This window comes from Narcine bancroftii, chromosome 5 (assembly GCF_036971445.1).
Source record: "Narcine bancroftii isolate sNarBan1 chromosome 5, sNarBan1.hap1, whole genome shotgun sequence".
Classification (NCBI taxonomy): Eukaryota; Metazoa; Chordata; class Chondrichthyes; order Torpediniformes; family Narcinidae; genus Narcine; species Narcine bancroftii.
The window spans coordinates 86,036,782-86,060,503 of NC_091473.1; the positions used below are offsets into that span (position 1 = coordinate 86,036,782).

Genomic DNA, 23,722 nt, shown 5'->3' on the forward strand with positions numbered 1-23,722 from the left:
ACCCCTATCTACTTGATCATCTTAAGGGAGGAAAAAAAAGCAACTGACAACAAATTGTAAGTTATAATTCTGGCTTGTGGTTTATGATAAAGAGTTCTTATCCAGGTTATAAATTTTCTGCCGATACCAAATTTTTCCAATGATTTAAATTGGAAAGACCATTCTAATTAATCAAATGCTTTTTCTGCATCTAGAAAGATGGTTATACTTAGGTTCAACTTTGATTTTGCCATATGCATTATATTAAATTGTATACTTAGACTATTTAAAGAATTTCTTTCCTTAACAAATCTCACCTGAACTCTATGCCTTAATTTTGGTAGATATTGACCCAATCTATTAGCTAATGCCTTTGCCAATATTTTATAATCACCAGTGAGGAGTGATATAGGTCTATATGAATAAGTTTTCAATGAGTCTCTACCTTTCTTTGGTAGCACTATAATTATAGCAGTTGGGAAAGATTCTGGGAGGGTCTGAGTCTCCACTGCCCAGTCTAATACATCCATCATAAGAGGTATCAATAAATCTTTAAATTGTTTGTAGATCTCGGGAGGAAATGCATCCTCCCTGGGGATGATTAGCTTGTAAAGAATCCAAGGCTTTCTCGATTTCTTTTCTTGTGAAAGAGGCATCTAAATTAATTTGTTCTCTATCTTCTAATTTTAGAAGTTCAACATTTGTTAAAAATTCATCCATCTCATTTTCATCTCCTAATAGTTTTGATATATATAGTATAATATTGCCTAAAAGTATTATTTATTTCCTTATGATTAAATGTTATATCAGCCTGTTTTTATTGCATTTATCATTCTACATGAGTCCTTTGCCTTTAACTGCCAAGAAAAAACTTTATGAGCCCATTTCCATAATTCAGAATGTTTTTTTATTTTTTTTAACATTCTATATGTTTGTGATGTGTTATATTTCAATTTTTTATTCTCTAATACTCTACATTTTCCTTGTGACCCTGTTTTCTGATTTTTTCCCCCCAATTTCATTATATCTTTCTTTAAGCCATATAATTCAGTAGCATATTCTCCCATGATTTTTTGCATCAGAAATAATTTGTCCTTTTAGATAAGCGTGTTTCCCATATTAAAAAGCTATTATCAGTAGTTGAACGATTAGTTTCACAGAATAGTTCTATCTGTGTCTTAATAAACTCACAAAGTCCTTCCTTTTTACAATTGTGATGCCATCTGTATACATTTTCTTGTTTTTGCATTATTGCAATAATTAAAGTTAGTGGTGAATGATCTGATAGAAGTCTTGACAAATATTCCATTTTTACCACTCTATTTAATTGGGCAGTCATTAAAAACAAATCAGACCTTGTATATTTTGAGTAGAATAAGTAGTCTCTTTCTACAGGGGTTAAGCTGCCTCCAGATATCAATCAAATTTAAATCCTTCATAAGTGATAGTGACGTTTTGCAGCTTTTGCTCTTGTCACTGTTCTGGCTGATTTATCCAGTATTGGATCTAGGCAGAAACTGAAGTGTCCTCCAACCAGTATATTTTGTCTTCCCTCTGCTGTTTTAAAAAAGATATCTTTCATAAAAGCTTCATCATCATAATTTGGTGCATAGATGTTCATAAACGTCCACTATTCTGTGTAAATTTCACAATGTTCCATTATAAATCTTCCAGCATGGTCAGTGTCTCTTCTATTATTAATGATATATATATTTGAATATTTTATTTTGGATTTTCAAAGACTCTTGTAAATTCAACAAACAATATATTACTTTCTTTTCCCATGCAATACAATTTACAGAATCCTTCCCCCCACCCTCTGCTCCCTCCCCTCCCCATCCTTAAATTATACAAAGACATGAGAATACAGAAATGCAAAAATACCAGTGAAATCAACAATTCCCCTCAAGGCTAGAGCACCCTGGACATTAAATAAAAATGGGTGGGGGAAAAAACACACAGTCTGTGCCATGTTCCACAATTCACACTCTTAATTATTTACTACTGGGACATATCATTTCTTTTCTCTTATTCATTTATTCGGGTGGGGGTGTGTGGTGGGAGGAGTTTGTAGATGATATGTGATTCAGATAAGGTTGCCACACTTCAACAAATGTGTCATATCTCTTCGTTAAATTGTAAGTGATTTTCATATTCCATATTCCATCGTGTGATATGTAGCAGGGAATCAGACTTCCATGTAACCGCTATACACTTCCTGGCTACTGATACGGCGATCTTCACAAACTGAATTTGGTGTTTGGACAGTTTAAACTGTACTTCCCCAATATCCGCAGAAGGTATAGCTCTTGTGGAAAATCCACTTTTAAAATCTTTTTCAGAATGTCCTCCAGGTCTTCCCAGACAGATCTCACCCTTGTACACAGCCAGGTGGAGTGGACAAAGGTACTAACCTCCATACCACAACTAAAACGCATTTCTGAAATTTCTGGCTTTGACTTGTGTAATTTTTGCGGTGTGAGGTACAATTGATGTAAGAAGTTATATTGCATCAGCATTGACAATTCCCTTCATGTTATTCAGACACAAATCTTCCCACCATTGTTCATCAATTATTATGCCCAAGTCCGACTCCCATCTTTCCCTCGACTGATCTAAGCCCAGTTTCAGGCCCTCACTTTGGAATATGGAATACATCCTAGAGATAAATTTACATGTATTACCCTGTTGAATTAGAATCTCCATGTCACTACAGTCAGAGTCATCGTTGGTCCCAATTTATCCCTTAGGAAAGATCTTGATTGCTGAAAGCAGAAGAATGTTCTATTCGATAACTCATATTTGATCCTCAACTGCTTGAATGACATGAGCTGCCCTTGATGATAACAATCCTGATCCCTTTCAGGCACCAGATGTCCAGGATCTTATTGCCCAAAGTCATAGGTATTAAATTGTTCTGGGTCAAGGGCATTTTAGGAGATATCTCCACCTTCAATCCAATACATCGATTTATTCTTTGCTGCATCTGTCACATATGTTTTATGGGTTTTTGTAATATATATTTTTTCATATATATCAATTTGATTCCCCCAGTTGTATATAAATTCTCATGCTATCTTCTTCTCTATCGCATGTAGCCCAATTTGTGCCAAAGAAGGGGGAACCCCCTCCCTCAAAAGATGAGGCAACAAATCTCGCCTGGAATGCCCAGGTACTCAATGCCGTCCTGCGGCCACTTAAATTGACTTCCCTGTTTGTAGGATCTATAATCCCCCTTTTGTCGTAAGTATTATCTTGCTTTTGTCCAGATTAATCTTATATCCCAAGACCTTCCCATAATTCTCCAGTGTAGTCTTCAGTCTAGCCAATGACCCCCCCCCCCCCCCCCAGGTTCCGACAAATACAATAACACATCAACAGCAAATAACTTGCTTTTGTGCTCCACCTGGCCCACCATGAACCCCTTTATGTCTGGATCCTGCTGAATGGTTTCCACCAGTGGTTCAATAGATAGTATAAACAGAGCTGGGGACAGTGGGCAGCCCTACCTACTAGATTAACTTGGCAGGAACACATCTGCTCATTTGTGATAATTTTAGCCTGGGATTTATAATAGTACCCTTACCCATTAATAAATATTTGTCCTAGTCCAAATGTCTCCATGACCTTGAACAAAATAAATCCCACTCCAATCTATCGAAGGCTTTCTCTGCATCCAGGGATATGGCCACTCCCCCATCCACTCCTGTCTGTGCCAGATGTATTATATTAAACAATCTAGCTACATTGTCTGCTGATTGCCTCTTTTGAACAAATCCAGCTTGATCTGGATTTATTAATTTCAGCATATGTTTTGCCAACCTTTTGGCTATTGCTTTTGCTATAATTTTATAATCTGTATTCAGTAAAAATATAGATCTGTAGGGGACATTCAATGGGTCCCTGAACTTTTACATGATCACCATAATGATTGCTGTTGAAAAAGACTCTGGGAGGTTATGCGTCTCTGCTGCCTGATCCATCACCTTCACAAGAAGGGGCATTAAAAGATTTTTAAATTTCCTATAGCATTCAGCAATGAAATCATCCATTTCTCTTGACTTACCCACTTGCAGAATGCTCAGAACATGTTCGATCTCTTCTCTAGAGATGGATCCTCCTGATCCAAATTTGGTAGTTCCATTGAAAGCAGAAATCATTTATTTTAGCAGGGTGACCCCGTGATTCTGATCTATACAACTTTCCAATTTTTGTTTATTTCTTCTGGTTTTTGATTCTTAGTTAATTTTGTGTGTGTGTCTCTTTAAGAGAACTATTGTTTGTAGTGTTACCATAGTGACTATGATATATGTCATAATATCCACTTTGGGTAACCACTTGCTCTCTTTCTACAAGATGTGAAGGAAATGTGAGCACGTGAAATTTTTCTCATATTTCTGTATCTCTAAAGTTTTTGTATCTCTGTGCAACTTTGTTTCATACCAGGCTTTGGTGCTTGAAAGGTAAATGGTTACCACTCAGGAAGCTTCTTGTCGGTTTTCAGAGAACGATTTGTTGTTCCTTTTTAATCAGCCACTTCAGTGTCTTGCTAATGAAACTTGCCCCTTCAGAGTTCTCCAGATGATAATCTCTTTCTTTCAGGTCACCACAGAGTTCCTTTTTGTTTCCCTTATTCCAAGTAAAATATTAGACAGGCAGTTATCTCCTCTTGCATGAACCAGGCTGTCTTACAAATGGGCTTTCCATAAACATGCCAGCATGCCCCGTTCCAGTCCCAGATGCTTCTGCTGGCTGTAATACTGTACAAGTAATGTGTGTATGTCTCTCTCTCTCTCTGAGAGAAAGCCTGTTTGGCTCTCTCTGCTTGCAAAACCACATGACTCTCTTACAACAGCAAGCTCTCCTTCAGACAAAATGTGGTTCCAACAAGCTCTTTCATCTGTTGCCTTTTGTAAACAACAATCCATGAGTGAAGTCTCGACCACTCTTCAAAGCTCTTGCAAAAGCTCGGAGGCCTTGATATGTCTAGCATTGGACAGAGCTCCAGTATTTCAAATAAGATCTGTTTTAGTGTTGTATGTAACCTACTCTAACAAACTTTTCCCAATTTATCTCCAAAAAACATATCTATATATTTTGTAATACTCTTGTCACAACAGTAAATGCTTGTTATTCACCGTTATGAAAGTCTTGTGGCAAAGCTATGCAAAATGTTTATCTGTTTTAACAATGAATTAAAACTACATAAAGTAACAGTTACAGAGTTTGATTAATTGGATTAAAGAGATCTAAATTTGGGATATTGTAGCTCATGCTTTGGAAAATGATACTTTGAAATTAGGATATTAAAATAAGGAAAGTGTCATTTACATATATATTCATAAGTGTCCAGAATTCTGAATATATTTGACAATGTCTCATCACGAACCTCCCTGCTGGATCAGCGACCACCTTCTGGACCGCTTCTGGAACATTTTTCGTATTAAGATTACCACTCACCAGGCTCTGCAATTAAAGGAGGATGCTGCTACCTGGCTCACCCACTCCTCTTTAATTTTGAATGCTCCTGGTTCACAAGGTGGGTTTCCTGCAGGAAAACTACATCTGTTTTGCAGCTTCTTAAGATGTGCCAAGACTCTGTTGCTCTTAACTATTTAATTTAATCCATTTTCACTTATAAACTTAATTGTTTTATCCATTACCCCAGTGCTTCATCTTCCTCTCCTCCTCACCTCATCTTCCAATACTTATTTTCCATCCCTTTTGTCTTATATTGACTCCTGGCACAGACCCCATGTGTGAAACAAAACTTAAACAAACTGAAAAATCCCCAATACCTCAGGGATCCGCCCTTTAATAAACGTAATGGGGTCTTTCATCTCCTTAAGCCCTACAATTTTTATATTGCTTCTCTTATTAAAATTATCCAGCAATCTTATCCCAAATCTTTTGCTTGCCTGAATCATTTTCTTTGCCATCGTTCTTTGGCTATCGTCTCCAACTTTTCTACACTGTTCTCCTTCCTATTGACACTCTCCTCCACTATATGCACCCTTCCAGATACTTCCCTCAAAGCCCTCCTGAGTTCCCATCTCTCTCTAATGTCAAATCATTTAATACTCTCCAGCCTTTTCTTGGAGGCCTTTACCACCATCTCCATTGCCTTCATAATGCTTATTATGGAGGGCTCCGAGCCCCCCACCCCACCCCGTTCCCTTCCTCTCCTGCCCGTGACTATAGATCTCCTAGCTTACTGCTCTATCTCTTTCAGTCTGTGTCACTCCCAACAATATCTCTCAATGCTCTACCACTGCTGCATCATCACTGGTCTCCCCAATACCGCTGCCTCCTCATCACCTCCGCTGAACCTGGGTTGCAGGTAAGGCTGCTCCCATTACGCTACCTTTTCCTCCACCTCAACCTCAGCACAGGATTGGAGTCACCTACTTCCTCCACCATCTCTCCTGCACCACCACCTTCAGCCTGCTCTTGCTGTCGCCCGTGGGACTCATCCCTGCCGCCTCCACCACCACTACTGCTGTCACTACCCCCACCTTCACCATCACCGCTATTGCTGCCAATACAGCTGTTCTCACCACTGCCGCTGCCACCTCGTCAACTTCGCTGTTCGCATGGCTGTTCTGGGCCCACAGGTAAGGCCTCCTCCATGAAGGTCTTCCTGCCGCCACCTCCCTCGGCCTGTTTTTGCTGCCATCCATGAGTCTCGCCTTGATGTGCAGGTATTGGTGCTGTTCCTCCTGCTCTTGATGGCGATGGGCTAACAGTTGGCAGACAGGTTTGGGAACAGAGGCGGGGGGGGGGAGGGTGGTTGACGTTCAGCGTAGAGAGGCTGCAAGTAGGTCCTGGTTTTGAGAGACCTCCATTTCGATCCGTTAACGTGGAAGGGGACCAGAAATCTCCAAGATCACACATTTAAGGTGATACCAGGAAGTCCAAACCCAACAATACTGGAGTACACAATTCTTCTAAAATGTACATATGAAATTTACAAAATTTCCCCTCTTCAAATGACAATGTTTCTGTACACATGCTGAATAGGACTGGGATGCTAGGAAGATTCGGTAATTGGATGGGTACATTTTTAAGTTATATTTCAGTGGAGCCTGGTCAATCAAGCACTTGGTTGAATGTCCATTTACCTTCACCATTAAGTTGCTCAGCTGGTGAGGTCTATTCTGGTCAAGGACCAGTGATGCCAGGTTGCTGGAGACGCCATGTTCTTCCCTCGAGTGACCCCCTCCATCCTGAATCGACCTGTGCAGGTAAAATGGTGCCTACATTGTGGTTGACATGATGGCCACCCTCCTTCCTCCTTTGACAATGATGATGGCACTGAATTCAAAATTGGGCTGCTGCAAGATGGCCGCTGAGTCTTTTCGTGCCATTTCTGTAGGCAGCACGATGCCCAGCAGGCGATCTCAGGCGAGTCCAGTGCAGATGGCTTGGGGCTGGAATCAGATCCAGGAGCGGTACAGGCCATGGACTTCCCTGAATCTCACTTCACGTGGCAGATCCTTGGCCAATGTCCCTTCTTCCCACAGCTGGAGCATGCAGAGTCTTTGGCCAGGCAATGGGCATGGTGGATCTGTCCCTTGCCGCAGAAAAAGCACTCCTGGGCTTTGGGAAGTGGAAGCCATTAGGGAGGGGACTGCCAGTCCTTGGAGCTGCTCACCTGAGAGCACAATTTCGCTGGCCTCAAGATCGTCGTTCTTGAGACTGGTCTGTTCTAGCAATTTTCCCAGCTTGACGTGGCTAGCGAGGTCCTTCCTTCCCGACTCGAGCAGTCGCTGCCTCACATACCTTGAGCCGACCCCTGCGACTAGAGTGTCCTGGATCTGTTCATCTTCCCGGACTCATCCCAAAGCGGCCTCATACCTTCACTTCTTAGTCAGCGTCTGCAGATCCAGCAGGTAGTCTTCATTTGACTATGTTGGGCAAGCCAATGTCTCACTAGGACCTCGTTCGGGGACTTCATGTAGCGGGCCTTCAGCGCCTTGACAGTGGCCTCGTACTCGGGAAGTCTCGGACAACTGCATATCCCTTCATCACGACCCTTGAGATGAACACCGATCTCTGGAGCTCGTCTGGATGGAAGACGTCCCTGGTTGCGTTCAGGTTGGCCTGGAAGCAGTCTACCGAATATACGAACTCCTCAGCTACTTTGGGGGACTGGGGGGCTATTAACAGCATACTGGGCTTGAGCAACACCTCCATCTTTGTTTGTTAGCTAATAAAATTGTAGCATAGATAAAAGCTCACACCCAACTGGAGCGAGAACTAACCCTTTTATTAGCTTACAACACAGGTAGAGTTCATGAACAGACTTCAGGTGGGGTTCTGGGTTTAGGTGGGAAAGCAGGGTTATATATGGGTCTCGGGGGAGGGGCCAGGAGGCGGGACCAGTCGTCAGGTCAGCGCACTTGTGGTGAATCCCAGTTCACTACACACAGCATCTGCAGACTTTCCTATTTAACTTTCACAGGATGGGTCTGGACATTCCCACAAAATGTTCCTTCACCTGGTTTGTGCCATATCATGTGTCCCTCGTAGACAAATTTGTGAAGACCTTTCACTATAAGTCATCCAATCAGTAGATTGTATACAACATTCTCAAGGTTCTATGGAAAACAACATTATGAATTCTTTTAGTTGGTTCCACATGCAAATTTTAAAGGTTATTTGTCAGAATGCCTCAGCAGTAGAACTTTTAACCAAGCAATACCATTTTCCTTAGCTAGTGGAAAGAAGGGTTTTTCCTTCTTGTCAGATCCTTCTACAAATAGATGTAGTGGTCTTCATCGAGGTTCATCTCCAATAACTGTATTTCACAAAACCATGTATTGTGGGCTGTTCCCAGGGATTCCCTCAACAAAACAACAAATAACAGCTACTGGAGGATCATGATAAAAGACATTCTCTGGACTGCTTAAAAGATCTGGGCTTTCTAGTACACAAAGCTATTCATGAGACCAAATGTTGCACATTCCATGTTGTAACTTTACATGCTGAGAAGTTATTTAGCCCGATGCTTTTACCTTAAAATCTATATGTGTATAAGCCCACCTGCCATTGCACATTGAGGAGCTACAACCCATGTAAAAATAAATCTTTTGGAGGCATGGTGGCAGTCTTGGTAACAGCTTTGTGAATTTCTTCTGCACACTTAAACACAATTATTAGAGCCAGGTTCCTGCAGGGCCAAAGATCTGTGTTCAATACTGACCTCAAGTGCTATCTGCATTAAGTTTGCATTCTCCCTCTGATTGCATGGCTTTCCTCCAGATGCTGCAGTTTCCTTCCACATCTCAAATGACATGAGGGTTGGTAGATTAATTAGGAAAATTGTCCCTAGTGTGTCGATGAGTTATGAAATCTGAGACAAGATGGTAAGTACACGAGAATAAAGAAAATGGGAAGGAGTATAAATGATATATAACTGTTTACATGGCCTCAAGTGGGCTGGACCCATTTCCTGCTGTCTTTCTCTATGTCTTTGAATGCTTGCTCAATCTTTGTTTGTTAGCTAATAAAACTATAGCATAGATAAAAGCTCACACCCAACTGGAGTGAGAACTAACCCTTTTATTAGCTTACAACACAGGTAGAGTTCATGAACAGACTTCAGGTGGGGTTCTGGGTTTAGGTGGGAAACCAGGGTTATATATGGGCCTCGGGGGAGGTGCCAGGAAAGTTTTTGACACGTTGATGTGATGCAAATGGATGAATATAGCTTGAATTGAAAATGAAAGTATGTTTTACATATTTGTGAAATTCAAGCATAAAGTAATATTTTTAAAATTAAAAAATGGAAGTCACACATCTTGCATTTGGAACCATGGCTAATTAAAAAAGACTAACAACAGCTATAGAATTTTTAAAAAGCGAGATATACTGAAAATTGGAAATATGAACATCAAATACCAGAAAGGTCCAAGACATTTAATCAGTGATTTTTCTGATCAAAGGACATTAACTTGACAAATGAAGTCTGCCTCTTTTACTACAAGTACTCAATGCAAATAATAAAGAATGGAAAAAGAATGCGACTTATTAATTAGAATTTTCAATATACAGTGAAGATGGTATCTTTGGTCTTATTGCCAGCAATAGATGGAGCACAACCACTTATGGAATTTCTTCCCTCAATTACCTTTTGAGGCAAACAGATCAAAAGATTTATAACATTTTAATGAACTATCTTTAGATTTTTCTGCAATTTGTAGAGAATAAAAATATATATTTTTTAAAAATGTAACCTACCTCAACTAAAACACCAACATAAGGTATAGATCCTTCATCATACTTTACAAAGAAAAGCTCAGGATTTGTTTTCCATACTCCTAACCAAGTACTTCTTGAACGTAGCTTTTCTATGAGGTATTTGCTCATAGCTTCATCTGCTTCTTCTGCCTTTGTAGAAATGACGAAAATAATTTTTAAAAACTATTTTATTCCACATAAATTCAATTTAATTAACATACAGTTAATAAAGGGTAGAAACGGGCCCTTCAATGCAATTCGTCTATGCCATTCAGTACTTACTCAAGCAAGCCCGATTTGCCTGCATTTAGCTCGTATCCTAAATTGTTCCTGTTCAAATGTCTTTTAAGCATTGTAATTGTACTAACCTCCACTATTTCCTCCAGCAGCATGTTCCATAAACTCACCACCCTCTGTGTGGAAAGTTTGGCCTACATATCACCTTTAAATTTTCCCCTCTCACCTTTAACCTATTCCCTATTGCTTTAGACTTCCTATCCCTTGGGGAAAAAGATGGCGACTATAGTATTTAACCTAAATATACCCTTCATTCCTTTATAAACCTCCATAAGTTCTGACCTCAGTCTTCTTCACTCCAGGAAAATCAGTCCTAGCGTATCCAGCCTCTCCTTAAAACTCAAGCTCTCCAGTCTTGGCTACAGCTTTGTGAATTTATTCTGCACACTTAAACACACAACCTTTGTACATATTCTACCTGCAGAGTGACAACCATAATTGCTTGTAATACTGTGTGATCTCATTAATATTGTGTTGCTGCCATGTACTTGTACCCCAAAGCCCCACTGTTCAACATCACTCCCCAGGGTCCTGCTATTCACTGTACTGTTCTGGCCTAACTTCTGAAAATGTATCACTTTGCACTTGTCTGAGATAAATTTAATTTGCCATTCTTTGGCCATTTTCATGGTTATTTTAGATTTTATTGCAACCTTAGAAACTTCTTCACTGTCTAATTCTGGTACAATTCAAAACATTAATTATGCCACCTACATTCTCATCTAAATGACAATGAGTTTATTGAAATATACCCAAGTACAATGAACATCAATATGACAAAAGTCAAGGGGCACACCACAATCCCTATAATACACTGGTTGTCATAGTCTTCCAATCTGAACAACATCAGATTTCATAGAATTATGCAGATTTACAGACAATTGGCCAGTATATCTGGGATCCATGGTAATCTAATCTTCTGGACTAGCCTATCCATGGAACCTTGTCAAATCCATATAGACATCTGCTTCCATGCTCTCATCAGCAGTCTAAGTCAACAAACTTAATCAAATTCATGATTCCCCATACATAAAGACATGCTGACTATTTCTAATCGGTCCTTATTTTTCTAAATGCTGTTAGATACAGTCTTTCAACATCCCCTCTAATAACATTCCAGCAGTGATGTTTGGCTCACCAGCCTGTAGTTCCTTGCCATGTCCTTGCAGCTCTCCTTAAGTAAAGGCACATGAGCTATCCTCCAGTCTTCAGTACCTCATGTTTGGCTGCCCAAGATATAAAAGTCTCTAACAGGTCCCCAGCAATTTCTCCCCTTGGTTCTCACAAAGTACTATATGTCTGGAGATTTATCTGCCATAGTGTACTTCAATATGTAATAAACTAAGAAGTCCTTGCTAGTACTAAATACAGGAACAGCAATGGAAGATTCACCAGATAATGGTAAATTCAAAATAATAGTTTTTTAATTAAACTATTGATAACATAACATTTCTTACTTATCTCTAAACTACTCTAAATTTAACCCCACTATACGCAAATGTAAATGCATTCTGAAAAAGTCAATTTTAAAGTCCAGTTTCAAACATCTTGTGGACTTCAGGATCCTTTTAAATCACAGTTCAGAAGTAATTATGAAGCACTTTTAACATTTTAATTTCAGATCTCTTTAAATTCAGGAGTCTCTTGATGAGCTGTCTTTCAGAGTGATATTCTTCAAACATGAGTGATCATCTTCTGGGCACAAATGAGGCTGCCTCTCTTTTCTTAAAAGAATAGTTCTGTCTTTACAGGATGTCAATATTCAGATCTTCTGTCTTCAATTTTCTTGCATGGTGAGGCTGCACTCATTATTTTCAAAAGAGCAGTCGGAAAGTGGTCTCCCTTTCGAAATCCATTTATTTCCCTTTGATTAGGAGTAACACACAACAGCACTGTAATTCAACCCTGTCTTTCATAAGGGTCCAATTCCTCTGTGTGTCCTACAGGGTCTTGATGTCTGAATTTGCCAATATATTTCTCAAAATCATGTGATAATACATCTTCAACGAGACAATCTCAATTCTTGGAAATCATGTGACCTTCAGAACTCTGGCTTGTAGACGTCACAACTCCGAAAAATGATCTCATTTCAGAATGTATTGTATGGGTGTGTGTCACCCCGGGCCAGCCCACAACTAAGAACACATATTTAATGTTCCCCCTCCCGATGAATCCCTGTTCCCCACCCGCGCTGGTTTAAACATCAGTACCTTGCAAGAAGATAAAATCTGATCACAGTACAACTTCATCCTGCTCTCTGGGGTGAATTTGACGGTTGACACGTAAACCGGTGGTAGAACATGCGCTTCTTCAATCTCCTCTGACTCCAACGGCTTCATTTGCCGCTGTGCCGCTTTCACTGGCTGGGCAGACGAAATCAAAGGGGGGACAAAATTGGCTCCGGTGCTTTCTGCCGCGCTTTGATCATCTTGCTCAATTTCTGCTGTCGCGCTTGCTTGTGCCTCGCACACAACGGCCTTCACAGAAGAGCACGACGCCATGACTGGTCTCTCCCGTGGTTCTACGGCTGTCCAACCGACCACGGGGGCGCGAGACGGACGTTCAAGCAGGAAGAGCGAGACGTTCGAGGACAGAATGGGTAATGACGATCAGCGAAAAATCACAACCGCGCGACTGGTAAAATAAGCGCGAGGCATTTAACGTCCAACGGCACAGCAGCCGGAGAACACGAGCACATGGTTTGGGGGAGCTTGCACGTGAGATGCTCTGGTTTAAATAGGCTCGTGCCGAATACCGAACGTTGGTGATGGTCCAACCTTCGGCGAGACGTGTACGCCAGTTGCAAAGTCTACTTTGGGCAATCGGATTCCTTGCTTCCTTATTCACCACCTTGCATACAGGTATAGAGAAGAGCTGACAGTCAGCGTTGATCCAGAACTGCACCCCTGTCTTGGGTAAACTTGTACCTCTCATTTTGTTCGTTTTAGATTGGTCACAGTGTTCGAGCTACCGAAAGAAAGTAGACACACGCACCGAGAGCAGTTCAGTTTATACAAATGTTTATTACAAATTCAAAAGCTGAATTCAAACTACAATATGCAAGCTGTTCCCAATTATACTTATCATTGCCTGGACTGGTCCCAACTGCTAAAGCGAGGCAACGACTGCACATTTGTAGTAGGTTGTCGGGGCACCGGGACCAGCTTCTCCACCTCCCCCGACAGGGACGTTGGCTGGACTCTAGAAGTTCTTCTTCTTGCTGAGAGATGTTGCCACCTCTCGGAGAGTCTCAAACTTCAGCAGCGGGACCATGGCTTATATTACCCAAAAACTGCTTACCCAAGCACCTATTCCCAGCACAGCAAGAAAAATAAGCGAACAAGCTAGCATGCTAGGCTTCTATCAAATAACATAATTTTCAGCTTATCACTTTGAATACAATGGTTTATTTTGCATCAAGGCTAGGCCTCTGACGGTCTGTGACCAAAACAAGCAGGAAGATTAAATGTTCTTGGTACACAGATGTTCTTTTGCCAGATAACTGCATCTCTGGGCCCTCGGTGGAATTTAGTTTATGTCTGCTGATTCTAAAAAACAAGCAGGTTCTCAGTCTTGCAGAAACAAAGGCTGCAAAAGTTAAAAAAAGGGTTTAAATCTTCCATTACACCCCCCAACCCCAGGCGTAATCCTTAAGATTATATCTTTTAGACAAACAAATTCTTCTGAATGTCTTTTCAGCGTGTGTATTCCGGTTATTTAATTAATCAGTTGGAACGCTTCTTAACTGCTGTTTGTTGATCTGCTGTGATAATTTCATTGTGACTGTTCTGGGAAGGAGAAGTGTCACGACTAATTACTTCTCCAATTTCACTCATTTTCTCAAGATCAAAGTTGTAGTTGTGGACAATGCCATGGGTCCAAGCTATGCTTATTTTTCTGTCGGTTTTAATTAGGAGTCTTTGTTTCAGATGGACATGGGCCCATTACCTCTGCATTTTTAACCAATGTATGGACAGCTGCATATTAGTGATTCTTGCTCTTAAGCTGAACTTGCAAATTTCATCGATTGGAAAAGTGTCAAGTAACATTTGCATTTCAAAAATGTGGATAATATTTCTCTCCAACTCTTTTCTTCTTCTTTGGCTTGGCTTCGCGGATGAAAATTTATGAAGGGGTATGTCCACGTCTGCTGCAGGCTCATTGGTGACTGACGAGTCCAATGCGGGACAGGCAGGCACGGTGGCAGCGGTTGCAAGGGAAAATTGGTTGGTTGGGGTTGGGTGTTGGGTTTTTCCTCCTTTGTCTTTTGTCAGTGAGGTGGGCTCTGCGGTCTTCTTCAAAGGAGGTTGCAGCCCGCCGAACTGTGAGGCGCCAAGATGCAGGGTTGGAGGTGAGATCAGCCCACTGGCGGTGGTCAATGTGGCAGGCTCCAAGAGATTTCTTTAAGCAGTCCTTGTACCTCTTCTTTGGTGCACCTCTGTCTCGGTGGCCAGTGGAGAGCTCGCTATATAACACTATCTTGGGAAGGCGATGGACCTCCATTCTGGAGATTTGACCCACCCAGCGCAGTTGGGTCTTCAACAGCGTGGATTCGATGCTTGCAGATTCTGCCAGCTCGAGTACTTTGATGTTGGTGATGAAGTCATTCCAATGAATGTTGAGGATGGAGCGGAGACAGCGCTGATGGAAGCGTTCTAGGAGCTGTAGGTGATGCCGGTAGAGGACCCATAATTCAGAGCCGAACAGGAGCGTGGGTATGACAACGGCTCTGTACACGCTGATCTTTGTGTGTTTCTTCAGGTGATTGTTTTTCCAGACTCTTTTGTGTAGTCTTCCAAAGGCGCTATTTGCCTTGGCGAGTCTGTTGTCTATCTCTTTGTCGATTCTTGCATCAGATGAAATGGTGCAGCGAGATAGGTAAACTGGTTGACTGTTTTGAGTTCTGTGTGCCCGATGGAGATGTGGGGGGGTTGGTAGTCATGATGGGGGGCTGGCTGATGGAGGACCTCAGTTTTCTTCAGGTTGACTTCCAGGCCAAACATTTTGGCAGTTTCCGCAAAACAGGACGTCATGCGCTGGAGAGCTAGCTCTGAATGGGCAACTAAAGCAGCATCATCTGCAAAGAATAATTCACGGACAAGTTGCTCTTGTGTCTTGATGTGAGCTTGCAGGCGCCTCAGATTGAAGTGACTGCCATCTGTGCAGTACCGGATGTAAACAGCGTCTTCATTGTTGAGGTCTTTCATGGTTTGTTTCAGCATCATGCTGAAGATAGTAAAGAGGGTTTGTGCGAGGACGCAGCCTTGCTTCATGCCATTGTCAATGGAGAAGGGTTTGGAGAGCTCATTTCTGTATCTGACCCGACCTTGTTGGTTTTTGTGCAGTTGGATAACCATGTTGAGGAACTTGGGGGCGCATCCGAGGCGCTCTAGTATTTGCCAAAGCCCTTTCCTGCTCACGGTGTCAAAGGCTTTGGTGAGGTCAACAAAGGTGATGTAGAGTCCTTTGTTTTGTTCTCTGCACTTTTCTTGGAGCTGTCTGAGGGCAAAGACCATGTCAGTAGTTCCTCTGTTTGCGCAAAAGCCACACTGTGACTCTGGGAGGACATTTTTGGCAACACTAGGCATTAGTCTATTAAGGAGAATCCCAGCGAAGATTTTGCCTGCAATGGAGAGCAGCGTGATTCCCCTGTAGTTTGAGCAGTCTGATTTCTCGCCTTTGTTTTTGTACAGGGTGATGATGATGGCATCACGAAGGTCCTGAGGCAGCTTTCCTTGGTCCCAGCAGAGCATGAAAAACTCATGCAATTTGGTAAGCATAGCTTTGCCGCCAGCCTTCCAGACCTCTGGGGGGATTCCATCCATACCTGCTGCTTTGCCACTTTTCAGTTGTTCAATTGCCTTCTCTTCCCGGTTAAGGACCTCATCCAGCTCTAGACTCAAGGGTTGTTGAAGGAGCTGGAGCAGGGCGGATTCTTGGACTGAGCGGTTGGCACTGAAAAGGGATTGGAAGTGTTTTGACCATTGATTGAGGATGGAGATCTTGTCGCTGAGGAGGACTTTGCTGTCTGAGCTGCGCAGAGGGCTTTAGACTTGGGGTGAGGGGCCGTACACCGCTTTTAGTGTCTCATAAAAACCCCTGAAGTCGCCAATGTCGGCGCTAAGCTGGGTTCGTTTGGCAAGGCTAGTCCACCACTCATTTTGGATCTCCCGGAGTTTGCGCTGAAGATGGCTGCATGCGAGACGGAAGGCTCATTTTTTTCTCTTGCCAGAAAGGCTTTGCAAGGTGAGCCTGGTGGGCAGATCGCTTCTTTGCTAGCAGCTCCTGGATTTCCTGGTTGTTTTCATCAAACCAGTCCGTGTTTTTCCTGGAGGAGAAGCCCAGTACCTCTTCAGTGGATTGCAGTATGGGCATTTTCAGCTGATCCCAGAGTGTTTCAGGAGACGTGTTCGTGAGGCAGTTTGCATCCTCGAGCTTTGCTTGGAGGTTTGCCTGGAAGTTTTCTCTCACTACGTCTGACTGCAAGGTTCCAACATTGAACCTCTTTCTGGGGGCTCCACTGTTCTTGAACTTTGGCTTGAAGTGAATGTTGATCTTGCAGCGAACAAGCCGGTGGTCAGTGTGGCATTCCGCGCTGGGCATGACCCTGGTGTGGAGCACATCTCGTTTGTCTCTTCCTCGCACCAGAACATAGTCCAGGAGGTGCCAGTGTTTGGATCGGGGATGCATCCAGGTAGTCTTCAGGCTGTCTCTCTGCTGGAAAAGGGTGTTAGTAATGACAAGCCGCTGTTCTGCGCAGAGTTCCAACAGGAGGCGCCTGTTGTCATTGCACTTGCCGACACCATGCTTGCCAAGGATTCCTGGCCAGGTTTCTGAGTCTTTGCCGACGCGAGCGTTGAAGTTGCCAAGGATGACAACCTTGTCGGCTGTAGGGGTGCATTGGATGAGGTTGCGCAGATCAGTGTAGAACTTGTCCTTATCTCCTGGTTCCACCTGAAGGGTTGGAGCATAGACACTGATGAGAGTGATACATCACTTGTTTTGAAGGGGGAGTTGCATGGACATGATCCGGTCAGAGTGGCCTGTCGGGAGGTTATTTGAGTTTGGAGGCAATGGAGTTCTTGACCATGAACCCAACACCAGATAGGCGTCGTTCAGCCTGAGGCTTGCCAGACCAGTTGAGTGTGTAGCCCGCGCCATGTTCTTGGAGGCTGCCTACATCTGCAAGGCGGAGTTGGCTGAGAGTGGCTATGTCGATGTCGAGTCTGAGGAGTTCATGTGCGATGAGGGCAGATCGACATTCAGGTCGGTGGCTGTCAGCCTTGTCTAGCATGGTTCTGATGTTCCAGCATGCTAGCTTGAATTTGTGTGCATCTTTTGAGGGGGAGGACGTGGACCTGTCCTCGGGCCTGCGCAAAGGAGCTTTTAGGTGGAGTGCAGTGTGCGCAGTACTGGCCCCACCCTTTACACCCATGGTTCGTGTGCCATGGCCAAGCAAGCTGGGACATGGCAGTGAGGTCCTTGGGTCGTAGGTTTTATATTGGAGTGACCTTCTCCTATGCAGGTTGCTTAACCGGGCTGAAGAGGCCTGCCTCCCCTTTTAGGTCGAACCATTTCTGGAGATCTACAACCGCTGTCCATAGTTATGGAGTGGTGCGCCCTGGAATCGACCTGCATGCGTTTACTCTGCCGCGGCCGAGTAAAGGGGATGCAGCATTGGTTGAGGATCAGAAAGAAAAGTTCTAGTAGAAATTTTTAAGACTGGAGAGAACTTTGCAATGGAGTTCACAGTTGTTAGTTTTTAGACTATTGGTTTTTGAGGTGTGTATTAAACTTTGAAATACACTAAACAGTTCTCATTGACCACTCCCGGCCCGGGGCTCGGCTGCCAACAGTCGGGCTGTGCAGGTTGCCGGTGTTTGCCTGGTGACGGCGGCCTGTGTTCGGTGCTCGGGCATCGGTGTGGGAAGGCCCGGTCTTGGCTGGCTGTCTCTCCCCGCGATGCGGCCGATACCTCAGGCAGGACTTCGGGCCCCCCCGGGCGGCAGCGGGTCCTCTGGCCTCTGGCGGCGGCAGCGGGTCCTCTGGCCTCTGGCGGCGGCAGCGGGTCCTCTGGCCTCTGGCGGCGGCAGCGGGTCCTCTGGCCTCTGGCGGCGGCAGCGGGTCCTCTGGCCTCTGGCGGCGGCAGCAGGACCTCGGGCCTCCGGCGGCGGCAGCAGGACCTCAGGTATACACTAACTATTTCACTCATATTCGGCAAAGTCCATTCATTTGTTTTTCTTTATTTCTGCTTTTTAGAAATAAAAAGCAGTTAATACTACTACTCCAATGCTCCAGATCCAGGTTTGATCCTGTATTTTAACCCTGCCCGTACATTCCTCTCGTGGCTCTATTTTTAACCAGGCTAGTTATCCCCGGTTTTTCTCTCGCATTCCATAAATATGCTCCAACTAGAAATAATTTAATTGCTTAAGTCTTGTTCCATGGAATCGCCAATGCCAAGTTGATGCAAACATGCATGTCATCATTGGCCAGAAACTCAATATCAAAAGCAGGTCAAAGGTTTAGTTTCTGCATGTGGGTGATACACCTGCTGGTATCTAAAAGCCTTCATGCCATCTACAAGACAAAGACTGGGACCAGGATGGAATATACAGAACGAGCTCAGAGATTTAGTGGTGACTGACCACTATTCTTATTTGTATCAACATGTGAAAATCAGAGCGGAAAACTGTGTGTGGAGCCTAGAGAAATGGGGGAGATATTGAACAGTTTCTTTTCTTCGGTATTCACTAAGGAGAAGGATATTGGGAGATGTGAGATAAAAAAAAGCAAATTGGGTAAATATGGGGAATATAGAGATTACAAAAGGTGTAGTTTTAAGGCTTTTGAAGAATATAAAGGTGGATAAGTCTCCGGGACCAGACGGGATCTTCCCCAGGACATTGAGAGAAGTGAGGGAGGAAATAGCAGAGGCTCTGGCGGTAATTTTCCAAATGTCATTAGATATGGGGATAGTGCCAGAGGATTGGCGCATTGCGCATGTGGTTCCATTATTTAAAAAGGGTTCAAGGAGGAAGCCTGGCAACTATCAGCCTGTAAGTTTGACGTCTGTGGTAGGTAAATTAATGGAGAAAATTCTTAGAGATAGTACTTATAAACATCTGGATAGACAGGGTCTGATCAGGAGCACTCAACATGGATTTGTGGGAGGAAGGTCATGTTTGACCAATCTGATTGAATTTTTTGAAGAGGTGACTAGGAATGTGGATGAGGGTAGCGCAGTGGATGTTGTCTATATGGACTTCAGTAAGGCCTTCGATAAGGTACCACATGGAAGGTTAGTTAGGAAGGTGCAGTCTTTAGGTATAAATTTTAAGATAGTCAAATGGATTGAACATTGGCTGAGAGGGAGAGGCCAGAGAGTGGTAGTGGATAATTGTCTGTCAGTTTGGAGGCCGGTGACCAGTGGTGTGCCTCAAGGATCTGTATTGGGCCCATTGTTGTTCGTTATATACATTAATGATCTAGATGATGGGGTGGTGAATTGGATTAGTAAATATGCAGACGATACTAAGATAGGTGGAATAGTGGATAATGAAGAAGGTTTTCAAGGATTGCAGAGGGATTTGGGCTGCTTAGAAAAGTGGGCTGAAAAATGGCAGATGGAATTTAATGCTGATAAGTGTGAGGTGCTTCATTTTGGTAAGAAGAATCAGAATAGGACATGCGTGGTAAATGGGAGAGCATTGAGGAATACAGAAGAGCAGAAAGATTTAGGAGTAACGGTACATCGTTCCCTGAAGGTAGAAACTCACGTGAATAGGGTGGTGAAGAAGGCTTTTAGTATGCTGGCCTTTATCAATCATTGCATGGAATATAGGAGTTGGGAGGTGATGTTGAGATTGTATAAGACGTTGGTGCGGCCTAATTTGGAGTTCTGTGTGCAGTTCTGGTCGCCTAATTATAGGAAGGATATAAACAGAGTGGAGAGAGTGCAGAGAAGGTTTACCAGAATGTTACCTGGGTTTAAGCATCTAGAGTATAGGGAGAGATTGGACAGATTAGGTCTTTATTCTTTGGAGCGTAGAAGGTTGATAGGGGATTTGATAGAAGTATTTAAGATTATGAAAGGGATAGACAGAGTGGATGTGGATAGACTATTTCCGTTAAGAGGAGGAAAGATTAAAACAAGAGGACATGAGTTAAGAATTAAGGGGCAGAGGTTTAGAGGTAACATGAGGAGGAACTTCTTTACTCAGAGAGTGGTAGCCGTGTGGAATGATCTTCCGGGAGAAATAGTGGCGGCGGAGTCAATTGTATTATTTAAGAAAAGGTTGGACAGGTATATGGATGAGAAGAAGATGGAGGGTTATGGGCATTGTGCAGGGAGGTGGGACTAGAAAGGGGTGTTTGGTTCGGTGCGGACGAGAAGGGCCTAATGGCCTGTTTGCGTGCTGTAATTGTTATGTTATATGTTATGTGCTTAAATCACTATTTTTTGATATTATACCATGCTTTAATGAATTACAAAGAAGCATAAGAATCAAGGATTTAATTTTAAAGAAAATGTGGAAACTGAACATGGTGAATCAGAAGGTAGTCTGGAAAGTGGGTCCTTGGTGAACATTATAGTATAGTTTCTTTCTTTGGCTTGGTTTCGCGGACGAAGATTTATGGAGGGGTATCTCCACGTCTGCTGCAGGCTTGTTGGTGACTGACAAGTCTGATGTGGGACAGGCAGGCACGGTGGCAGCGGTTACAAGGGAAAATTGGTGGGTTGGGGTTGGGTGTTGGGTTTTTCCTCCTTTGTCTTTTGTCAGTGAGGTGGGCTCGCAGTCTTCTTCAAAGGAGGTTGCAGCCCACCGAACTGTGAGGTGCCAAGATGCACGGTTGAAGGCGAGATCAGCCCACTGGCAGTGGTCAATGTGTCAGGCTCCAAGAGATTTCTTTAAGCAGTCCTTGTACCTCTTCTTTGGTGCACCTCTGTCTTGGTGGCCAGTGGAGAGCTCGCCATAGAACACAATCTTGGGAAGGCGATGGTCCTCCATTCTGGAGATGTGACCCACCCAGCGCAGTTGGTCCTTCAGCAGCGTGGATTCGATGCTTTTGGATTCTGCCAGCTCGAGTACTTCGATGTTGGTGATGAAGTCATTCCAATGAATGTTGAGGATGGAGCGGAGACAGCGCTGATGGAAGCGTTCTAGGTATAGTACAGGCCCTTTAACCCACAATGTTGTGCTGACCTATATATCTACCAAAATATTAAACCCTCCCTACCTCATAATTCCCTTTTTCTTTCATCCATGTGCCTGCCTAAGATTCTCTTAAATGTTCCTATTAATCTGGCCTCCACTGTACCTCTGGAATTCCAGGCATGCACAACTTGTCCCTGATGTCTCTCCTCAACTTTCCTCCCTTCATTTTGTACAGTTGTCCTTTGGTGTTTTCTACTCCAACCCTGTGGAAAAATGTGTTGGCTCTCTGCCTTATCTATGCCCTTCATTGTTGTGTAGGCACTAACACATTTAAGACTTGGAGTCATGATACTTTCTCATCCTTTGCTTCTATTAGAGTAACATGGCTACTGACACACGGGGTTTTTTATATTTGTAAGGGTGACATCATGACACCCAGCAGAGGGCAGACTTATACTCAACACTCCCCTCCACCCCCCCCCCCCGGTGTGGTAAATGCTGACTGTGTCCCTTCTAACTGTTAAGATTACTTCGGGCCCAGGGCTACTAGTGAGAATTAGAATATATCTCCTGAGTAATTATAATTATAAAAGGGAAAGTATTTAATAATAATCAGGGCACATAGTTTTTAAAAAGTTTAGGTGGTCTTCTTTCCCTTTTGGACTGCCTTGGCGTGGTTTGCTGTGCCGGTGTTTGCTCAGGACCCATGGATAGTCAGGTCAGCGGTCAAGTCAGCGGCATCTGCCCCCTTTCGCTAACCTTTGGTGGCGACTGCCCATTTTCATTGCCCTTCTGCCTGCGTGTCTCAGTTACTAGACTCCTTTGCTCCGCAGCCGTCTCTGCCCCACCCCCCCACTCGGCCTGAGGGGTTGGATGTTTGGGGCAGGCCATGGCATGTGTCAGTCAGTGGTCGTAATTGGTCAATGTGTCTCTTCCACAATCTGTCCCCCACTAGGACAGAGTATGAGCAGGGGCTCAATTTTTTTAAGATTACTCCTACCACCCATGGGTCTTTATATTGTCTATAATCTTGTGCCAAAACTCTCTCGCCCATTTCCAGTGCTCTAGGTGAGGTTTGTGGCAATGTAGTTTTTTGCAATTGGAGACCCATGTGCAATCGGGATGAACTATGGAAAGCCTGGTCCACAGGTTGCGGCCAAACATTAGTTCTGCTGGGGTGTGTTTTGTGGTAGAATGTGGTATGTTTCTATACCCTAATAGGAAATCTACAATTTTGTGTGTCCAGGAGTTATTTATAAGATTCATTGCTTTTTTGAATGTTTGTACAAAATGCTCTGCCTCCCCATCAGTACTTGGGTGATAGGATGTGGACAAAATATGTCTGATATCGTTGTCATGCTTAAATTTTTTTAAATGTTCTGATGTAAATTGGGGCCCATTGTCCGTAACTAATTCATGAGACAATCCGTAAATGGCAAAGATAGCTCGTAGACAGTCAATTGTGGGATCTGCTTTGGTGTTTTTCAGCTGTGAAACTACTGGCCATTTAAAGTGTGCATCCACAGGTATAAGGAAAGTCTCACCCTTGAATGGTCCAGTGAAGTCTACCTGAATTCGATGCCAGGGTTTGGATGGTCATTTCCATGGGTTAGCTTCGGCTTGCAGCATTTTTGGCTGCATTGTCTGACGTACTTTGCATTCTCTTACTGTTGTTTAAATGTCTCTGACTATGGAGGGCCACCAGACATGCATTCGAGCCAGTGCCTTCATTCGTACCATTTCCAGATGGTTGTGGTGCAGTTCTGATAACATGGTAGTTTGCCATTTGGCAGGAATAATTGTACGGGTACCCCATAGTAAACATCCTTCTTTGACTGATAACTCATGGTGGTGTAAGGTTTTAGATCTTCTGGGATGACTTCAGATTCGGGCCACACATTAAGGGTGGAATATCTTCTTCTTTAGCTTGGCTTCGCGGACGAAGATTTATGGAGGGGGTAAAAAGTCCATGTCAGCTGCAGGCTCGTTTGTGGCTGACAAGTCCGATGCGGGACAGGCAGACACGGTTGCAGCGGTTGCAGTGG

General features: G+C 43.4%; 1 protein-coding gene and 1 long non-coding RNA gene across 3 annotated transcripts in view; one reads left to right on the forward strand and one right to left on the reverse strand.

Annotated features, from left to right (window-relative positions):
* Positions 1–13,127, reverse strand: part of LOC138763665 (testicular spindle-associated protein SHCBP1L-like) — an 82,079-nt gene extending 68,952 nt beyond the window's left edge. The window contains exons 1-2 of the mRNA XM_069938201.1: positions 12,729–13,127; positions 10,222–10,371 (exon numbers count right to left, since the gene is read on the reverse strand). Coding sequence (XP_069794302.1) covers positions 10,222–10,371; positions 12,729–13,019 — 441 coding nt within the window. The 5' untranslated portion in view covers positions 13,020–13,127. The remainder of the gene's footprint in view (positions 1–10,221; positions 10,372–12,728) is intronic.
* A 47-nt stretch (positions 13,128–13,174) lies between these two features.
* LOC138763666 (uncharacterized) overlaps positions 13,175–23,722 on the forward strand; it is a 123,683-nt gene continuing 113,135 nt past the window's right edge. The window contains exon 1 of one of the 2 annotated variants that reach the window (XR_011357705.1): positions 13,175–13,433. This is a non-coding gene — a long non-coding RNA (uncharacterized lncRNA). The remainder of the gene's footprint in view (positions 13,434–23,722) is intronic. The other variant, XR_011357706.1, reaches the window with a different exon arrangement.